The 20,429-nt window shown below is 40.0% G+C and overlaps 1 protein-coding gene across 2 annotated transcripts in view; it reads left to right on the top strand.

Annotated features, from left to right (window-relative positions):
* Positions 1–18,728, top strand: part of PITPNB (phosphatidylinositol transfer protein beta) — a 64,712-nt gene extending 45,984 nt beyond the window's left edge. Inside the window, exons 9-12 of one of the 2 annotated variants that reach the window (XM_047762353.1) lie at positions 10,056–10,166; positions 12,011–12,133; positions 15,467–15,552; positions 16,762–18,728. In XM_047762353.1, coding sequence (XP_047618309.1) covers positions 10,056–10,166; positions 12,011–12,133; positions 15,467–15,514 — 282 coding nt within the window. In that variant the 3' untranslated portion in view covers positions 15,515–15,552; positions 16,762–18,728. The remainder of the gene's footprint in view (positions 1–10,055; positions 10,167–12,010; positions 12,134–15,466; positions 15,553–16,761) is intronic. The other variant, XM_047762352.1, reaches the window with a different exon arrangement.
* Positions 18,729–20,429: the final 1,701 nt, after the last annotated feature.

The following is a 20,429-nucleotide window of genomic DNA, read 5'->3' as shown; positions in this document are numbered from 1 at the left end:
GGGTGTATAGTGCCTTGGTGCCAGGCACTATACAAGGTCGTCATCTTTACAGTCTTCCTGTGAGGTAAATACAACTGCTTCATTTTGTAGATGAGAAACTTGGCCAGAGAAACACAGATAGTTAAAGGAGAAACAATAGGACATCTGCCATTTCTGTAGAACCTGATTTAGGGCTAGTTACAGAGATGTGTAAGGCACAGCAGAGTCTGGCTCTTAATCCAGAGGCCCCAGCTCACCAATCTGTGCTTTTTTTGCCCTCTTGCCTCATGGCAGTTGTGTGGCTCTCTTATTCCCAGTATTTGCCAGAATTTGATACTTTCTGTTAATACCAGTCATATGTTTCCAGTGCTCGGGGAATCTCTTGGGTGACAGTGAAACTAAGGGAGATCTCTTAAAAACCCATCATGAATCTGTCATAAGTTGTGACTTAAATAATTGAACCCTAACTCTGAGCCTTGGTTTCCACATCTCTCAAACGGGAATGATATTAGTAACTGCCTCAGAAGGTTTGTATGAGGACTAAATGAGGTAATGAGTGTTAAGTTCCCAGCACAGAGGAACTGCATAATAAATGGTAGCTTTTATCATTGTTGTCATGCTTTTGTCTTTGAAAATAGAAGGCCTCTGTCATCCCTTGGGGTTAATGAGAGCAATAAATATGCTGCTCTGTTTATGGCAATTATTCCTTTCTTCTGTCTAGGGTCTGGGGTTCCCTTGGTTCTAGTGCCTGGGGGTTGTCGACACAGCCTGGTCCACCTGTCCTTACCCCTCATGGTTATATGTTTAATGAGTGTTTGACTGGGGTCAGCCATAAAGCAGAAGCCACAACCGTTTAAAGGGCTTTTGCTAGCAGGGGGTCATGGGGCCATAGATTATCATATTCTCTGTATTTGTTAAGAGTACAGACTTTGCTTTATGATATGATACATACCTTTTTTTTTTTTTTTTAAACTACCAACCCTTAGATTTAGGCCTTTGTTGTATATATATTAATTTTTCCTCTAAAAATAGAATTCTTAAAGTCTGAGCACATGAATTATATTTTGTTATTTAGGGTTCAGCACTTAAGTGACTGCATAGTAATAGAAGAGTGATTTATAATCTGATAAAGATTTTTGCTTCAAGGCAAAACCATGCATTCCTCATGGGTGTAATTGTCTTCTGTATAGCATCACACATGCATGCTTTTGTGTACACGTGCCCATGTTTTTGTTCATTTTGTTTCAGGTGTTGTGATGTTGGTATGACTACCAATACCGATGGTTTATCAGTTTATATGTGTATTTCTTTAGTTTTCCAGTTTGCCTACTCTGATGGTTGAGGAGTTGTCATTTTAACCAGTTGTAACACTACCTTTGAGAATTATGGCAAGGTCTCATTTTTTCTTCATTTAATCCGGACATCTCCTGAAGACTTAAGCTTCTCTGTCTGCATTTATATGGTAGTTAATAATTAGGCCTGTAAAGGTCTTTGGAAGAGGCTTTAGCAAAGCATCTGGCCCTTATACAGGGCTTGACATGTCAGAAGACTCAGCATTGTCTGTAAGGTGGGGTATTAGGGGATCAGGTCAAATAAGGAAGTTGATGCAGAAATTGTGGTGGCCTTTATATTATCTTCTTATGTATCTATATACTCTTTCTAATCGTGAAGACCTGCCCCGTAGTTAACTCTAGTCTAAGTGAAAGCTCCAGCAGTTGGAGCCTTGCCTTTCAGAAGTTTGTCATCCTGTTCACTGCTTGCTCAGGCTTTAGGCTCATTTCAGATCTACCGGGGAGGCTGTTCTGGATTCCAGGCCAGTGGAGGACAGCCACCTCTGAGTTATGTAGATGCTGACTTGTTTTTAGCTGTGCTACCAACCCTCCTTTTCTCTTCTCTCCTCACACCTGTGAAAAGAAGATAGCTTTGATTGGCAGTGGCCTAAAGTAAAGATACCACAAGGTTCTGTTGGTGGGGGATGGGAAGAACAGAAGTGGGGGATGAGGGAGAATTTGAAACCCCTCTGTGGAAATCTCTTGGAGGTAGAGACTGGCAGGAAAGCAGCCCAGATCATCCGTCTGTCCATCCAAGAGACTAATGAATACTGCCTTTTACTGAGAGCTGCCTGAGGAGGAGGGCTGAGGGTGCTCTGTGTCTTCATCTAGACATGGCTCTTAGTCCCAGGAAGGATGTGAAGGCATTTTAAGCATGCTCCCTCCCTGTCATCTTTCTTTTGAACCTGCACAGTTGGGGTTGTAAAGAGGCTTAAGAATTAGTTTCCAGGAGTTCCCTTGGTGGCTCAGTGGTTAATGATCCTGACTAGTATTCATGAGGACTCGGATTCACACAGTGGGTTAAGGATCTGGTGTTGCCATGAGCTCTGGTAGAGGTTGTAGATGCGGCTCAGATCCCGAGTTGCTGTGGCTGTGGCGTAGGCTGGCAGCTAAAGCTCCAATTCAAGCCCTGCCCTGGGAACCTCCATATGCCACGGGTGCGGCCCTAGAAAAGAAAGAAAAAAAAAAAAAGAGGAGTTCCTGTCGTGGCGCAGTGGTTAATGAATCCGACTAGGAACCATGAGGTTGCGGGTTCGGTCCCTGCCCTTGCTCAGTGGGTTAACGATCCGGCGTTGCCGTGAGCTGTGGTGTAGGTTGCAGACGCGGCTCGGATCCCGCGTTGCTGTGGCTCTGGCTCAACCCCTAGCCTGGAAACCTCCATATGCCGCGGGAGCGGCCCAAGAAATAGCAACAACAACAACAACAACAAAAGACCAAAAAAAAAAAAAAGAGTTAGTTTCTAGTTAGACCACATAGTGGATTGTATATACTAAAGCAGACCTTAATACATGGCTCTTTTTTTTTTCTTTTTTTTGTGTGTGTTTGTGTGTGTGTTCTTGGTTTGGCAACTAGGTTTTTTAGGTATTTTATACTTAGTATGTATTAATTACGCAACTCCTAAGAGGATACCAGAAAGCTGTTGTGTGTCTTCAAGAAGCTGAGGGCCCCAGGAGTGATACATGATTAGTTCATGCCTTGTCTCAGATGCTGAATGCCTGAGTTCTGGACACAGCTGAAGGACACAGGCATGGATGGATGGAGTGTCTTACTCAGGCTTGAAAAGCGGTTACAGAATGGACCTCTTAGTGTCTTACACTGTCAGTGACATAAAGTTTTCCTTATGAGTTTCACTTGAAGGTTGAACTTGTGATTTCACTTGTACCTGGTGTCATTCCTAGTAATTAGACATTAGCATGAAGCACATGTCAAAGTTCTGATTACTAAAATGGGTGTGAGCCACAAAAATACTAAAGTTTGGAGATGTGAAAAATGTGATCATCCACTCACAGGCAGGACACTTTACCGTTTTGTGAAATTAGTTTAACCTACAATTAGTTTAATCTTTTGAATTTTATCCCACATTTACTTCTTCCACTTACCAGTTAGCATTTGCCAACCAGATAGGAATCTCCCGCCTCTGAACCCCTCTGAAGCCCTTTGTTGATGACTTGGTATGTCCTGTGTTGGGGTGGCAGTTCCCATGTTCACACTCCCTTCCTTCCCTGTCACTCAGTGAATCCCCAGCCGTAGGCTCTGTGTCTGGCTCACCTTGACACATGCAGTGCGGAACACAGGGGTTGGCTCACAGTAGATACTTAGTAAGCATTCGCTGAATTCAAGTTAATTCTCTTAAAGCAAATACAAATCAGTGTTGGACTTGCTGTGTCCTTGCCGGGAATATAATATCCAATGTAGGCCTGTCCACATGGCTATGAAAAATCTAAACCAAATTGAGGGAATGGCTGTGAGTTACAGAATCCAGTTTTGCTTGAAATTTCAGTACACAGACTCCGCATACATTCTATAATCCTGTGTTGATATTTACTGATGGACGCACTGGCAACAGCCCCAGCAGTGCATTTATTTTTAACTTTCTTAGTGAAATCTGGGTTGGAAACTTACATTATGAAATCAGCAGCTGAAATTGAGCATTCAGATTGCCTAAAATTGAAAAATTAAAAGATGTAGCATGAATCTTATAGAAACTGCTGTGTTCTTGCAAAATATTAACTCTGGTTAAATGTAGCTTGTACCTATTCTGTCTTTACCCCAACACATTTTAAATAGGAAAAAAAGTGTATATGGATTTGACATGCAAGATAAAACAATGAGAGGACCACATTTTTAGAAAATGAGCTTCCAGAATGCCTTTGGGTCTTACCCCCATCTTTTACATTTGTATATATTTGTTTGTCACAGATAAAGAAACTAGTTCTTGTGGAGAGCATGGGCTGATTGCTCACTATTCCAGTCAAACATGCTGTGTTTTGTTTAGTTATGTTGTGTGGCTTCAGTATACATTACTTTCCCTTAGGCCCTGTCCACATACCTCAGAGTAACCTAATATGTGTCGTTAAATTAAAAACACAATTTGAGTTTAGATGTTTCATTTATAGTTAGAAACGGGAAATGTAAGGAATTCAGTGAATACACAAGCTATTTAAAGACATTTCACAACTAACTAGTGCTACAGATGAAATTTAAATCATGTAGAGATGAGAGAACATTTTAGGTTATCTTTTGGTAACCAACCGTTTTTTTTACCTTTTATTTTCAATTGTCCTTTTAAATTTTCATGCTATAATCTGTATAAAACTTGTATTTTCATTAGCAAAATGATTTTATTTACTCCTTGGTTAGGAAAGAGTAATCCTAAACTGCCTTAAGTTAGGAAATGTTAGGTTTGAAATTAGGTGTGAACGATCTGAATTCAGATTTTGGCTTTATTTGCTTTGGGGTTATTTTTTCAACTAATGAAGAGAAAATAATCAGAAAACATTTGTATTGTTTAAGGCCAGAGACGAAATTTTACCCTGAGCCTCCCAAAAGCTGTGCGGACAAGTAGAAACTCCTTTGGGGTCTCTGGATTCTAGAAAATATTGTTCTAAATGTGGGGGTCGAAAGCATTTGTCCCGTTGAGATTTTTTTCACATTTTTTTAAAGGTTTCACATTTTTTCATAAGAATATTTCTGCCAACTCTGAAGAGTTGATAGTATTTTACTCTACATATATACCTCATTTTTGCTTTAGAAGTTTAAGTTTAGGAAAAATTAAATAGGGACTGGACTAAAGTTAGATATTAAAGATCTTAATTCACCTTTTAGCTTGACTTTGTTTAGCTTTGACTTCTAAAACATCAAAAAGAAAAGAGGCAGGAAAACATTTAGATTGTAGTCAAAGACAAATTAAGGTTTAATTCAGTGCAAAGTAAATCTTTGTCCTAAAATACTCAGCTGAGGGCAGAAACTTTTTTAGAGCCTATTTTTTAAGCATGTTTGATTTTTTTTCTGAATATGATACATATTTATTTGAAGTTTTAAAATTAAAGTCAGTTGTAGTCTCTCTGTTTAATTTCCACTGTTTGTTATAGTTGCTAATTCATGGAGTTTGTTTTATTACAAATGTTTGTACTATACATAGATTTATTTACTTATATTCATTTTATGCTTTTTTTTCCCCTTCACATTCTTTGAAAAGATGGTTTTTAATGGCTACATGCAAAGTAGCCAATTGCTTAGAAGGCTTATGAGGTATTTCACCAGCTCTTTCAGTGGGTGTTGAGCTTATTAATAAGTCCAAGTTTTTGCTGTTATAAATAAATCTACAGTGTTGTTACTTTCTTACCTGATGAATTGGAATACATTTCTGAAAGTGGAATTATCAGGTTAAAGGGCTTATGGTATGTAGGATATGACTAGCTTCCAGACTTTTTAATTACGTAGTGTCAGATTCCACCTCAGAAAGACTGTATCAAAAGTATTCTTTTAGCTTTGTAGTCAGGTTCACCATGTTCTGTTTCATCATTAAGTATAGACGCTTTTTTTTTTTTTTTTGTCTTTTTGCCTTTTCTAGGGCCACTCTGCGGCATATGGAGATTCTCAGGCTAGGGGTCGAATCTGATCTATAGCCTCCGGCCTACACCAGAGCCACAGCAACGCGGGATCCGAGCCGCGTCTGCAACCTACACCACAGCTCTCAGCAACGCTGGATCCTTAACCCACTGAGCAAGGCCAGGGGCCGAACCTGCAACCTCATGGCTACTAGTCGGATTCGTTAACCACTGTGCCACGAAGGGAATTCCAGTATAGAGGCTTTTAAAACCGTTTTCTTAATTTAGACACTAGTTTAAAGACCATAGCTCAGAGTAAGGGGTGAATTGGGTGAGATCTTAAATATCACATACATATTAATGATAGTAATAATTGATGAAAAATATACAGCTTCTATGTTCTTATCTTTCTCTCAGGGGTCGTTGAGATTATGTTTCTCTAAGTCACCTTCTGTGTCTCAAACTGTGAGTTATTGATACTGTGGAGAATTAGGCCAAGAAATAAAGGCAGCAGGTTGTTTGTTCCCCTGCTTATTTTTTAAATTGGTTTACGTATTCTTCTCTGAACTTTTTTTCTTTTAAATAATTATAGATTGGACAGAAAACAAAAGGCATATTGAGACTGAGTATACATTTTAGATCTGATGAGAGCTCAAAGAACTGGTTCTTTTTTGTCCCATCACTTACAGTTTTTAGACTAAATTCTGTAAACTAGTGTTACTTTATAAATTACTAGTAGTACCTTAATTGGTTTGAGCAACCTGCCAGAATCACTAGAAAGAATGTGAGAAACAAATTTGGTTAAGTCACGTGTATGTGCTCTGTTCTTGGAGCCCCAGTTTGGTGTAGTCATGTGTGTATTAAATTTAGCTTACTCTAATTAGAACCGTGCTTCATCCTGCTGTTTTTATAAAATGGTAGGAGAATTCTGAAGAGTTGGTGTTGCAGAAACACCTAGTTTTCATTTGGCACAAGGTGTCCCATGATTTGGAGTTTGAGAATGAAGCTCCCAGAAGCCCGGATTTAATAGGACCTAGGAATTTTCCTTCTGTAAGGTATCTTAGCCTAATCAATGATGCATCAGATATTCTCAGCCAAGAGGAAATTTCAGCATTAGTAGGTGGGCAAGGGATATTTTGTTAAGAGCAGACATATTGCAGAATAAAATGCAAAATTATAGTAAGTTTTAAGACAAGCCATTGGATGTCATGGGCTTGTGCTTTCAAGCCTCAAACTAAGCCTACTCACCTGTGCTTTTAGTGGCACGTGAGTGAAGGAGGAAAAGCTCTGGTAGAGCCTAGCCTTTGCTTTTACTGAGGGGGGAAGTAGAAAAGCTCAGGGAGGTAAAGGATTCTACCCACCTTACATAGGAAGTTACTTTGCATAAGGGGAACTGCAACCCAAGTCCCCTTACTCCTAGTCTGACACCATCGTTGGCAGGTGTGCATCACAGTTTTAAGTGCTGTATTCTACATACGACCAAATTGTGTTTCACATGAACCTTTTCAGTGACTCTCATTCGATTAGAGAGTACCTCCACACTGGCTCACTGCTTATTGAAAAAACAACCTGTAAAAGACCAGCCTTGTCATTATTTCAGCAAAGCTGGGTGCTCAGAAGCTCACTGTGTCCTGGGGAAGCTGTGGGCTGCTCTGCATGCACCAGAGCCCAGTTTAAGTGCTGGCCCTTGTAGTCAGGGATGCAAGTGGGAGTTGAAGATAATGTGATTTTAATCCAGGGCCACAGCATCCACTACAGAAGGGTATCCCTTCTGGTGGAGATTGTTGGTGCCAAGAGTAGTTGTTTTATCTTTATTTTTATAACTGCTTTCCTGTTACCCAGCTACACGTGTGCCCTCTGACAACACCTAGCATAGACTGGGTTGCAAATGGCACCCGCTTAATACTTGCTGAATTAAACTTGTTCATAAATACACAGATATACATCTATGCTGAACTTTTACACTGGTACTCTGTTTAATGAGAGAGAAATTGGAAGAAAGGAGCTAAGCTAACCAAGTCCTTCTGTTGACATAGAACTCACCTAAGAAGGACAGTTTGCTGTATGTAATGTTTTTATTTAAATGCTTGTGGTGTTGCCTCATTGATTTAACCCATGTACCAGGTCATTATTCAGAAGATGAAATGTTATTACAGAAGAGATTTTCTAAGAAAAGTTGATCAATCATGCATGACTCTACAGGATTTTGAGCTCTATTAATAATATCAAAATAGAGTTTTTTCACATATTGTATCATAGAATTCACTTGAAACTGGAACATTATTGAAAGTTTAGGGGGAAAGTGTGGTCTGGTTTCCATGATTGCATAAATGAAGAATGATCTAGAGGTTTTAGAATAAGACCTATAAATTCATTATTTTTTATATTTATGTAAGTATGGCTGAATGAAAATAATATTTGCTCACACACAGTGAACTTGCTGGAAGTAGGGTGTGTGCATGAGTTGAAGCTGACAGGAAGTGGCCTTGGCACACAGTGACTGATGCCAGCACTGTAATGTCTGGGGTGCTATATGAAGCTGAGAGCAGTGGCGAAGGGAAGAACCTTTATAAAAGACTGCTTTGTGTTTTCACTTCATGATTTAGTTTTTATAAAAAGGGCCCCCATAACTTCTACTCTTTTGAGAAACTTTATTTAAAAATTGTTTGGCAAATCCATGGTGATAGATACAACTCTGAAAGATTAAGAGGGAGAGAGTGAGTTAATGTGCATTAAGCCTCAAGTCCCACCAGCTAAGTGCGGGGCATACCCTACCTCACTTAGTCCTGAGATGTAGCTCTCATCCTGCAAGTGTGGAACTGGAGCTGAGAGGTTACAGGGTGGCCTTGCTTCAGTGGAGGCAGGTCCATGCCTGCCTTGGCTCACAGCTGTGGGCCCCTCTTGAGCTCTCTCCTCAGTCAACTCAGAAGTGTGTCTAACTCCTACATACACCACCTTAGGAAAACCATAATGCTAAATAATCCATGGTGAAGACACTGAGGTGTGTGGCAAGCTCCTGGTTCATCTCCCACTCACCCCTCTCCCCCCAAAATAATCATGCAATATATTGTACTTACTAGGACAGAAGCCTGCACTAAGTATCACAGAATCATCAGCAATACTGTAGGTTGCACCCCACACCCAATTTTCATAATGAAAAATTTTGAAAGCAGCCAGAAACCCCGAAGAATACAACAGTGAACACCTCCACCTAGATTGGACAGTTATTACCACTCTGCCATACTTGTTTTTCCTTCTTCTTCCCTCTTTTCTGCCTCCCCTCTCTCTTCTCCAGTCAAATACTTATTTTTAAATGTGTGTGTGTGTGTATATTTTTGTTTGTTTGCTAAACCTGAAAATTCAGAGTGAATTTTTACATTCTGAACCTAGGTCGACAAGTTTTGAAGAATCAGATTCTAATTACTTCTTTATGCTTTCTTGTGAAAGTAAATTGCAAAATTTTATTTTGTCTTTTCAGGCCAGATAGTTCCCCACCTTTCTCCCTTATTCTTTTTATCTTTTCATATATATTTTTTTTCCTTTTTTTAAACCATAACTCTTGATCCCCTCCCTGACCACACCATTGAAACTATGTGTTGTCATCATTTGTGGAAATTGAAGTCTGAATGTATGAAATTGGCATTGGAATACTTGATAACGAAAGCTCATTTTTGCTGCTGCATCCCTTTCCATGTCCCCCCTTGGTTGAACACACCTCAGTTAATAAACAGTGCACCTCCACTTGCCAGCATTTGAAGACACAGAACACGACTAAGCTTCCTCATGGTATTTTTATTGAGGCCCAATAAAATGGATGAGGCCTCACTACATTCACAATGGGAGTGAAACAATAGCATTATGAGAACCCTCACATATTAAAGGCTCACTATTGATAGGACATGAATAGAATTTGGTATTTAATGTGAAATCTGAATAGTGTAATTTGAGGCAGAGCGCTGCGCCTATTAAACTGTAGAGCCAGAAAGTAACTTGGTTTGTGGAAGAAGGGCTTGCAACAGGGGAATATTCCTGCTTTTGCTGAAATGATTACGAATTTCCAAATAACTGAATTAAAACACATAGGAGATTGTAATTTTCTTCGTGTATGTCTATGATGTTGTTACACAACAGTCAATTTTAATCAAAATATAAATATTTAAGTCACATCTTCTCATTTTCAATTTTCTTCATGTAGAAGGAGCTGGCAAACAACCCTGACTGTCCTCAGATGTGTGCCTATAAGCTGGTGACCATCAAATTCAAGTGGTGGGGACTGCAAAGCAAAGTAGAAAACTTCATTCAGAAGGTAAAGTCTGTTCAAAATGCAGTGGCTTACAAATTTTGGTTAAGATTTGAGGTAGCTATAAATGGGATATTTTATCTTTTGTCATAGTTTTCCTTTAGGTAAAATTATTGTCCCAGTATAATTCCTCCCTGCCCTCCTTTTTCTCCCTACAAAAAACAAAGACAGATGCCAGCAGAGGTTTTAGGGGACTTTCTTTGGGGAAGGGGCGTAGCAGTTTTTTGTACAAAGTGTTTTCTCGATGCTTTGCCTAGCTCTTTTAATGTACGACTTGTCCCCAAGGGGACCTGGGGTCCCAGCATTGGCTGGGAGAGGCCAGGCCTTGACCACTGAGGCTCCTCTGTCCCAGCTCAGCTTGATACACCCTCCACAGGACTCTCTGGACACACTTTCTATGTACTTTGCACCTTTTGCTGGAATGTCTCTAGAGGTCCTCACAGAGAGTAGTTACACTGAATTTAGGGTGACATCATCTGAGGAGCCAAATTCAAATTACCTCCTTTCTAATGTCTCCTTTATTCAAGTGAAAGTAACGAGGTGTTTGGTCTAGAGAGAGGAGAATATTGCAATTGTGTAGATATACATAGTTGTAAACGTGAGGAATATGGAAAGTGCTTTTGGTATTTAATTTTCCTTAGTGTGGATCATTCATCCGATTATCATTATAAAAGAAGCCCCCATTATACCTTTGAACTTCCCTCAACTAGTTGCATCTGAGTTTCACCGTAACTTTTCTACTTTTAAATTATAACTGCTCTAACATTTTTTTTTTAAAGAATCTTAAAGTGCTGGAAACTTTCATTATTCTTGGGCCTGCTTACAGTTGGCCCCAGTAGGTACTCTATAAATATTGGCTTCTTTTCTTCCTCTTGGAGCATAATAACAGATTAACAGTCCAGTTCTGATAAATAGAAGTCACATATGTAATTGATGAAGTCCCTTCTGTTCATGGAAAAAAACTTTAAAGTTGAAGATTGTCCAGAAGTACTAAGTACTCACTGTTTGTTGCACTTTTCTCTCTTCTTGGTAAAGTTTAGTAAAACTTAAATAAGTTAGCAATTAAAGTCACTACTTTTATATATATTAAAGCCACTAATATATATATGTGGTGGGGGGCACCTGGTAACATTAGAGCCGAAAAATTAATGGAGAGTATATAATTCTTTTTTTTTCTCTTTAAGGATACATCCACAGCATATGAAAGTTCCTAGGCCAGGGGTCAAATTGGAGCTGCAGCTGCTGGCCTACACCACAGCTCATGGCAACGCCAGATCCTTAACCCACTGAGTGAGGCCAGGGGTCAAACCCACATCCTTAAGCAAGTTCTTAACCTGCTGAGCCACAATGGAAACTCTCAGTACATAATTCTTAATTTAATAAAGCACTTTATTCCGAAGAACCCAGGGCTCTCTTCTGTCAGTACATGTGGTATTCTACCTCACAGTACTACTTTGAATTGCAGAAGAGTTAAGAATGACAGTGTATGGTTTCATAGCAGAAGACATCTAGTTGACCTTTGATCAGTGACATTTGGAAAAAGGTAAAAATAAGTTCAGCAGGAGATCATGCTGGATCAGAACATGCCTACCATATTTATTTTCAGTTTCTGATAAATCATGCTACCTTTGCAAGGAGGATTGTTTCACCATTTCACAAAGAGATTTTTCTTTTTACTCTGTTTTACAAAGTGTTAATAGGATGGAATTAAGATTTTCATTAACTGAAACAGTGGTCTTTTCAAACCAAGAATACGCAGATTTCATGGATTAGTTGGGGCATATAAAGTTAATATGTCATTAGTGTTAGAGTTTTGCCATCTCATACTACTTCCTTCTTTGTTTTAAAAGCAAGAAAAAAGGATATTTACAAACTTTCATCGCCAACTTTTTTGTTGGATTGACAAGTGGATTGATCTGACAATGGAAGACATTAGAAGAATGGAAGATGAAACTCAGAAAGAACTAGAAACAGTAAGACTTCCTGTTCTGTGGAAATTCTCTAATTTCCCCTTTCTAAGACTGTGTCTGTGCTTAATAAGTGTAGACTTAACAATTAGGAAGCGTGTTATTGAAAGCCATTTCTTAATCTCTGTTTCCTCATCAAAATCCAGTTTCTTAAACACTAATATCCTTTTGTTCTGATTTCTCTTTTGTTGAACATCTTTCATGAAAGTAGACTAGAGTGGTCTTGATCTAGAATTTGTTACCTGTAAAATGTCCAGTGGTTTTGTATTCTTTTCCGTGCTTTAGTTCTCTCTGATGGTGCCTGGTTCATAGTCCTTTTAGACATTTTCTTTGTCAGGCCAAGTTCCTTTGTCATTTTGTTATTGCAGTGAGTTATTAATGTTAGCACAGCAAACCCTAGTTCCCTCTTCTGTAGACAGGATAAGGCTAGTGGTATTGCGGTTGATTCCAGAAGTGGCTCCTCCCCTCCCACAACTGGCAGCGACTCCTTTTTTCTTACAAGCAAAAAAATTTCTGTCGGCAGAAATTCAGGTGATCCTTGGGCTGGAGGTCTGTGTACCACGTCTCACAGTTAAGCCCACCCTGGCTCCTCCCCGCGCCATGAGCACCCCCTTTCTCCCTGACTTCCTCTTGCATGTGTCTGGTTTTGCTTTTGCTCTGGGCTGCGCTTCTTTTCAGTTGAAAGTAAGGCCCCACGGGAGAAATGAACCCAAGGAATGTCCAGGAGAGGCTCGTGGTTTCCATGCAGTCATCTAGAGTCCTGCCAGCAGTCCCAGCTTGGGAAGCCCCGCAGGCGGGAGTGTTTGACGAACGCCTGTGTGTGAGGCAGGAACTCCATTTAATCACAGGAGAATGGCAGCAAATCAGGTTCTTTGGCACAGAAGGAAATCTATTTGTCTGGCACATAGCATTGTAAAGAATCTGTGTTTAAAATTGCTTACTTTTAGTGATTACAGCAGATCTGCTTCTAATTAGCTTTATACAAACCTTCTGAGAGGACTAGGACATATTTTCTTTATAAGGCAATAAAATGTTTTAACCTTATCTTATACATAAAGTAAACTTTAAGCAGCCTCCAACTTATGAATGGATTGTGTTCCAGAAGTTTTAAGTTCATTTTTTGAAATCGGAACATGTTTTCCCATAGTGACAACATCATAAATTGGGGTTTGGTTTGCGAGCCAGCCAATAGAAGCCTCTCTGACCTCAATTTCTCACAGTAATAGTATGGCTCTGAGTTCTGGATCTCGGGAGTAGGGTGATAGAATGGCAAGCATGAAAGACCATTTCTTACACCTTTTTTTTAGGTTGGCCCCAGGCAGTATATTTAAACAGGCAAGAGAAGTCATGGGTACTGGCTGCCTTCCTTCCAGTGCCTCTCTCCAGTGCCACTCTTCCCTTTCTCAAGAGTCAGATGCCCTTCTCTAAGCAGTACTCCTCACCACCACCCAGTTTTAAACCTTTTCCTCCTGCCTTGCCTGGTTTTGCTCATTCCAGGTACTCCAGGCTCCAGATATAGCTGCCAGCTCTGCCTCCAGCCTCTCCGAGCAGTTGGTGTCAGCTAAACATTAAAAAGAAAGCAGCCAGGATTACCCTCATTCTCACTGAGTTTTTTTGGTACAGCCGTGGCATCTCTAAAAAGGATTTTCCAACATTAAGATAAAACAGAAAATGGACTTACTGGTTTGAACTCTGAGGAAGGAGGCTTTCTTTTGGTTTTGATTTCTGTGCTGAGGGGCGGTGCACAGCAGGAAGAAGAGTGGTGGTGGTGGAAGGGTAATGAATGGAGCCCTTCCCTCCCTGATTTGGGCCCTGACTCCTTTGGACAGAAGTTGTTGAAACCTCTCCTTCAACAGGGCTGCTTACTTCCCTCACAAGTTCTCAGTCTCAGGGCACAAAGAGAAGAGCCCTGACAGGAGGTGGTGGCTCTGGCTCCCACCTGCAGGCTCACCTGCTCCTCCATGCAAGTCTGTCACTCGTGAGTTGGGAATTGCACTTGAAAAGAACGTGTGAGGTAGACAAGCGGTTACACAGGAGCACGGTTTATTAGAAAGCATCATTATTGTATCCACATGGCTTAAACTGATGGATTCTCTCATGAAGCTGGTAGAAATCTGTCATTGGTTTAAGGTTAGGAGTACATGGCAGTTTCTTTGTTAAATATTTTAAAAATACTTCAAGACAAATTTTAGGGTTAAGTGCTGATTATCTTAACGTTAATCCCATTTAAGTTATTTTGCTCTAGATCGTTGAGGAGAGCTTTATCCCACATAACATCCCTGCTGCTCTGAATCCCAACAGTTGGTTTGTGAGCATCTTCTGAATCTGGGCAGCCTCATGTCCACAGGCCAGACCGCCTACCCAGAAAGTATCTGCCTCCTGAAGAGGCTTATTAATATTTTCATGGTCTCTTCACTATGGAGGAATTTCCCGTCTTCTTGAGGTTCTCTTTCCCTGACATCTGATGAGAGAATTTGATGTGCTGTAATTCTCTCCTTAATTTGCAGATACTCTAAGAATTGAATTTCTTCCACATGGGTTTTGGCCCTGGAGAGAAGGACTAGCCTCTTGAGAGGTTAGGACTCAGGGGAGTGCCCCTGCCTGTAACCCTGCAGAGGGTCCTGTCAGGCCCAGCAACTGAAGGAATATTTAGGGCACATGTGTCTGTTCTCAGCTAGCCCCTCTGGGGGACATGGGTTTAAGGGTTGTGCTTTGGAAATGTCCTTATTACATTTGTTCCTTTTCTGTCCATTCTTAATTTTCTCAGTGAGTTGTTTTAGTTATCTGTAGGCCATTGATATAAATGCCTGTCCCTTGCGAGGCATCCTGTGTTTTTTGTTGTTTCTTGTATATTGTTCCCATGCTCGCTTGTTCTTCCTTTCGTCCTCCCTCTTTTAATAAACTTCCTATAAAGAACTCCTCTGAGGGACGCTGGTTCCAGAAGGCAGAGGTGGCCAGCCACACCTCAAGACATTCTTGTTTGGTCCAGGGACTATGAAAAGATGAACCAGACCATCAGATTGGGGCATTTTCTCACATTGTATTTGGTGAACAGTTCATGTTGATAATTTCACACTGTCACTGCAGGCTTTTGTTTCCTAAATTCAAGAATCAATACACTTTTTTTTTTTTTTTGGTGCTATGTAAGAGAAGCCTCTTGCAAGATTTTCTTTAGAGCAGGATAAGTAGAAGGGCCTCAGAACTTCATTTTCAGTGTGGATATGGTTGTAAACAGGCAGCGGTCACTTCACAATCTCTTCTAGATCTTTTTTCTCCCCTTGCTTACTAACCCAATTTAGAGTCTGATTTCAGCAGCTCATGATTTTATTTTACGTTTAGATGCGTAAGAAGGGTTCCGTCCGAGGCACGTCGGCTGCTGATGTCTAGATGAGTTCCCTGTAGGGTCAGAGACAATATCACACTGTGTAAGTGAAGACTTGGGTAAAAAGAATGTTTAAACACCAGTACCTTTTTGGTAATGGGTAGTTAACTTGCTGAGCGGAGATTTAAGTGTTAAATGTTGGTTTTAAATTTTTAGAATTTAAAAGATATGTATGAATTATTACTCTGTAAGAATTTTATCTGTGAAACAAGTTGAGTTTAGTAATCCCAAGTTAGTTCTTAGTGTTATGGGGTTAGAATCCAGCTGCTGCAAAGTGCACTTACTTATGAAGCATGGACTTGGAAACCAGCTAATTTTTCATTGATAGCCGGTTAATTGACCTATGTATTTCTCAGTAGGACCATTTGTGGTAGTAAGGAAATACGTAAAAGCATTTTAAATCAGAGATCCTTCATCCCATGCCATAAGAGCTGATCTCAGTAATTCATTGTAGTTGAGATTTTTTCTGAATATCAAAAAGTCTTCTGTCATGTTGACTCTTCACATATCTTTACACTTAGCTTTAAAATGTATAAATATACTTTGGTTTTCATTTACAATGTAAAACATCTCTGTGGTCCTATTTCTTCCACATAAATTTATGTGCCCAGATAAGAGATTTTCCTAGAGGGGGGAAATAAAAGAGCCTCAAAATCTATCTCACATATTGAAACCAGGATGAGTAAAACTAAAATTGGCAATAGTGTTGTCATTTATAAATTGAACTACAGTGTTTACTGAAGAAAATGACAAGATAGAGCACTCTTCTCACCCCACTGTGTTTCTTTTTGCTGCCCTTATACAAGCTACCTGCTTTTTAATTAATTATTGAACACGGGAGAGATGAAATGTTCAGTCCTGAAGAGAAATAGTACCAAATATGAACGAACTCTCCCGGGATCCTTCCAGAGCCCTTTTTTTTAAAAAAAAAGTTCAGCGTTCATTTTTTAAATTTTTGGAAATTTATTATTACTTTTGTTAAGTTCTGCGTTTCTGTGACTTATTTCCACTTATATAAATTTATTTTCCCTCTGATGAACAAAATATTATGCCCTTAGTAAGACCAAAATCTTCAAGAGATTAAATGTTAAAAAGGCAGTAGTTTATAGAGTACATTGACTGCCAGAAATTTTGCTATACTGAGGGTTTTTTTTCTGGAGAATATTTGCAACAAAACAAGCTGTGGTTTGTCATTTTTTGGTCTCTCTCTCTGTATTTTAACACATTGTACTGTCTTTCACTTTTCTTACAGTTACGTAATCAAGGTCAAGTAAGGGGAACAAGTGCAGCCAGTGATGAGTGAAGAAGAATCTGACCGTGTCTTGCAGTGTTGACGTTTCCAGACGTGTGCTTGTGGTTATGTGCCCACAGGCACGGGTCCCAACTACGTGTGTATATATGTTTGTGTGTGTATCTGTAGCTGTATATAAAACGCATGTAGAGCTGCAGATCAAAATACACACACTTGTGTATATATGTACATACAAACATACTGAAGGGATTAGTACAATTTCTCCAAAGTACTGTACCTATCTTCAGCAAGAATGCGAAAGAAAATATTTTCAATATATATACCTGGAGCAGATTTTAATAATTATCAGAGTAATACCATTAATGGACAAATTGACTGCAATGTAATACTAGCTGGTATGTTTCATAAATGGCAAGTTGTGGACCAATATATATAGCCTTTTATTACTTTTCTGTTCTTTTAAATCAATCTCGTAAAATTTTTAATTTTAGTCCCATAATCGACAAACTCCCACAGAAAAATTTATTAAAAATCTTTCTGGAGTTCCAAGGAATCTGGAATGTAACTCTGAATGTATTTATAATTATTTGTTTCTGGATTTTCATTCTTATACACCCAAATTGGACAATATCTATTAGTAAGTAGTAGAGTTACAGGCCAGTTTTTACTTGTTTGCCCCGTGAAAAGATCCTTTAAAAAAAAAAATTCCATTTTTTATTGGATTTTTGTATCTTATTCAAGTATTTTTCTACATCAAACCTAGCAAAAATGGAAATGACAGTCTGTGATTTATAACAAACACTATACAATTTTCAAACTCCTGTTAGGCAAGCAAAGAAATTGATGAAGAAATTAATAGCACTGTAGGCTGTTTAGAAAGATTGGAAGTACAGCACTTCCATGGAGTCTTTTCCGAAATGACTGTTTTCTGATATTACAGCTTGAAAACTATGCAAATGATCAAGATTCTTCACAGCTTACATGGTAGAATATAGATAGTGATGACGTTTTGCTCTTTTCATGTTGAAATACACTTTAAGGGGGAAAGGCTGTCTCGGAGATAGGAAGACTTCCAGAGGCAGCACAAGGCTTGTCTGCACACGGTTAGGAGGCCCTGCCAGGGCCTGGGCACCTCCACCCACTGGGATGTGCTTATGACGTCATTGGAGCTTGTCCTGAAGAAGCGTAAATAAGCTGGATAGAAGTTGCTGCTGCCTCCTTTTTCTTTCTTCTTTTTTTTAATAAGAAAGGAACAATAGCTAGGTAAGATTTTTATCAGCGTCCTCTGTCCAAATCCAGTTTTTATCCTGTCAGTCCTGAAAGCTTGAATAGAATGATATTGTTGAAGCCTTCAGGTTCCAAACTGTCTTCTTTAACCTCCAGTTCCTCCTCCAACACGCCAGCCCCTGTGGTCATATCACATTAGTAATCTGATTTGCTGACAGTCCTGCCCTCCCTGCTTCTTGTTTCCCTGTGTATTCTGTGTCCCCACTGAAGTGATTACAGTGACTTAGACAAGGATATTTAGGATCAGTGCCTCATTGCAATGTCCTGTTATCTCCGCTGCAGACCCCACATCGCAAACGTCCTCTGTGTACTCAGGATCAAGACTGATGTTTACTCTCTGGGCACTGTTGTGAGATAGGTTTTGTCAAAGCATAATCATTGTCTGCAAAGTGTTTGATGCGAAGGAGATTATTGCTAATTTTGTGAAATAAAGAGTCTAGCCCTCTCCTTTTAATGAACTTAACTCTCACTGGCGTCTGTAGCATCACTGGGAGCTTGGGCGCACATGGAAATGAGAGCCCGGCGCATGGATTTTAATGTTTTCCTAACAACTGTGGAGATTTGAGGGAATGTGTGGTGAATGTAAAATATCTAGTTTACTTGGCAGTCTCTTGTGTAAATTACAGTAAAACAAAGTAAATGAAATTTAAACAAAAAATAAATTTGATCACAAAATGCCACTTGTGTGCCTGAGTGGTTGTTTCCCTGTTGCCACGTCTGGTTCAGAACACTGTGGACCACTCTCTGTTGTTTTCTCAACAGTTCTCTAATTTGTAGCACTGTTGGTTTGGGAAAGACTTTTTTATTGTTTTTTTATTTTTTATTGCAAACTTCTGTTCTTGAGGTGCACCGATACAACATTAAGTTGTTATGTTTGATTTTTTTAAATAATTCTGTCTTTAAAAGCTGAGCAATAAAGCAGAATTCTATATTAGTCTCAGAGGTTTTTTTAAAATTATTTTTTAGTGGAGAAAATTATGGAAAACCTAGTGTATTTTTAAACTCAGTAAGGATTTTCGCCACTAGATTCTGATCATTTCTAGATGGTGGCTTTTTAGTTTAGGGCCGTATTTTACCTCTCATGTCTTAGGACTTTGTCACACCCAGTCTTCTGGTTTTTAGGCACAAAACAACTATTTTTTCATGGTGCCAACTTATATTCTAGACCAGCTCAACCTTCAGAGGTGGCCAGCTGTCTGGATGGATTTAGTATTATATTTCTGGTGTTCTATTGTTGTTGTTGTTGTTATTTAGCTGCTCCTGTGGCACGTGGAAGTTCCAGGGCCAGGGATCAAACCCAAGCTACAAGCAGTGACAACACCATATCCTTAACCCCAGGGTGTTCTGTTTGTTTTCTGAGGTGATTATCATAGTGTTTTATTTCAGAGGTAACGTTTCTGTTCATGTGGACGGTCTCATCCAGGCGTCCAGCAGCGTGATGACTTACGCACCCAGCACTTGGGTTTCTTGGAGGTGTGCAGAGTCCAGTGTGGGAGACGGACATGTGAAGAGACAGACTACAGTTCAGTCTGACAAGTGATCGGTTGACAGAGAGTTGGTTGAGAGAGATCTTAGGCATCATCCACATAATACAGATGAGAAGCCAAAGTCCAGGCCAACAGCCACTAGGAGCTGGGACCCTCGGAGCCCAGGTGCCAGAAACGCCGTGGCTTCGGTCAGGGGCCCTCCTCCCGGTCCTCTTGGAGTCCTGGACTCCTCGTCCCCTGGGCACCACCATGCACTGTATCCTCTAGCATATGGTGTCTTCTCTTCAGTGTGACTTCTCCCCTCCTGTTCCATCCATCTACCAAACTGCCTCCTGGTCAATCTAAAATCGCTGTGGACCTAACACCTGGCTTTAAAAAAAAAAAAACTGCCCACTTCTCTCCCCTTTTCAACTCTCTTAAGACGACAAGTTTCACAGCCCAACCCTCCCCTCAGATCTTGTTTCTGAGGAAGTAAGAGACATTTATTAACAGCTGTTCTCACCATTTCCCCTCAGTGGTCAAGCTGACAAGAAGTCAACATGGAATTCCCTATTCTTAGCCAGTTGAAAGAATGCCCTGACTGTTCTTAGACCCCCAGCCCTGATACCATTGAGAGGAGTCATTGAATATCAGGGGTAGAGTCTGGTGGGTCCAAAATTGACGTTTTCAAGTTGTTTTCATTGTCAGTTTTAGAGTTTGGGACTACAAACCAGAGGGATTGGAGGGAGGGAGGGAAGGTGCTAGGAGTTGGTTGAAGATTTTCCTGCTGATCCTGAAGCATCTACAGGACATGCCTCCTAGGAACCCTGCTAGTGTCACATGGGGTCTGTTTTCTGACTTGGAAATATTAAGCAGCAGTGGTCCCTTCAAAACCAGTTCTTGGAGTTCCCGTCA

This window comes from Phacochoerus africanus, chromosome 15 (genome assembly GCF_016906955.1).
Source record: "Phacochoerus africanus isolate WHEZ1 chromosome 15, ROS_Pafr_v1, whole genome shotgun sequence".
Lineage (NCBI taxonomy): Eukaryota > Metazoa > Chordata > Mammalia > Artiodactyla > Suidae > Phacochoerus > Phacochoerus africanus.
This window is presented reverse-complemented; position numbering and strand designations above follow the sequence as displayed.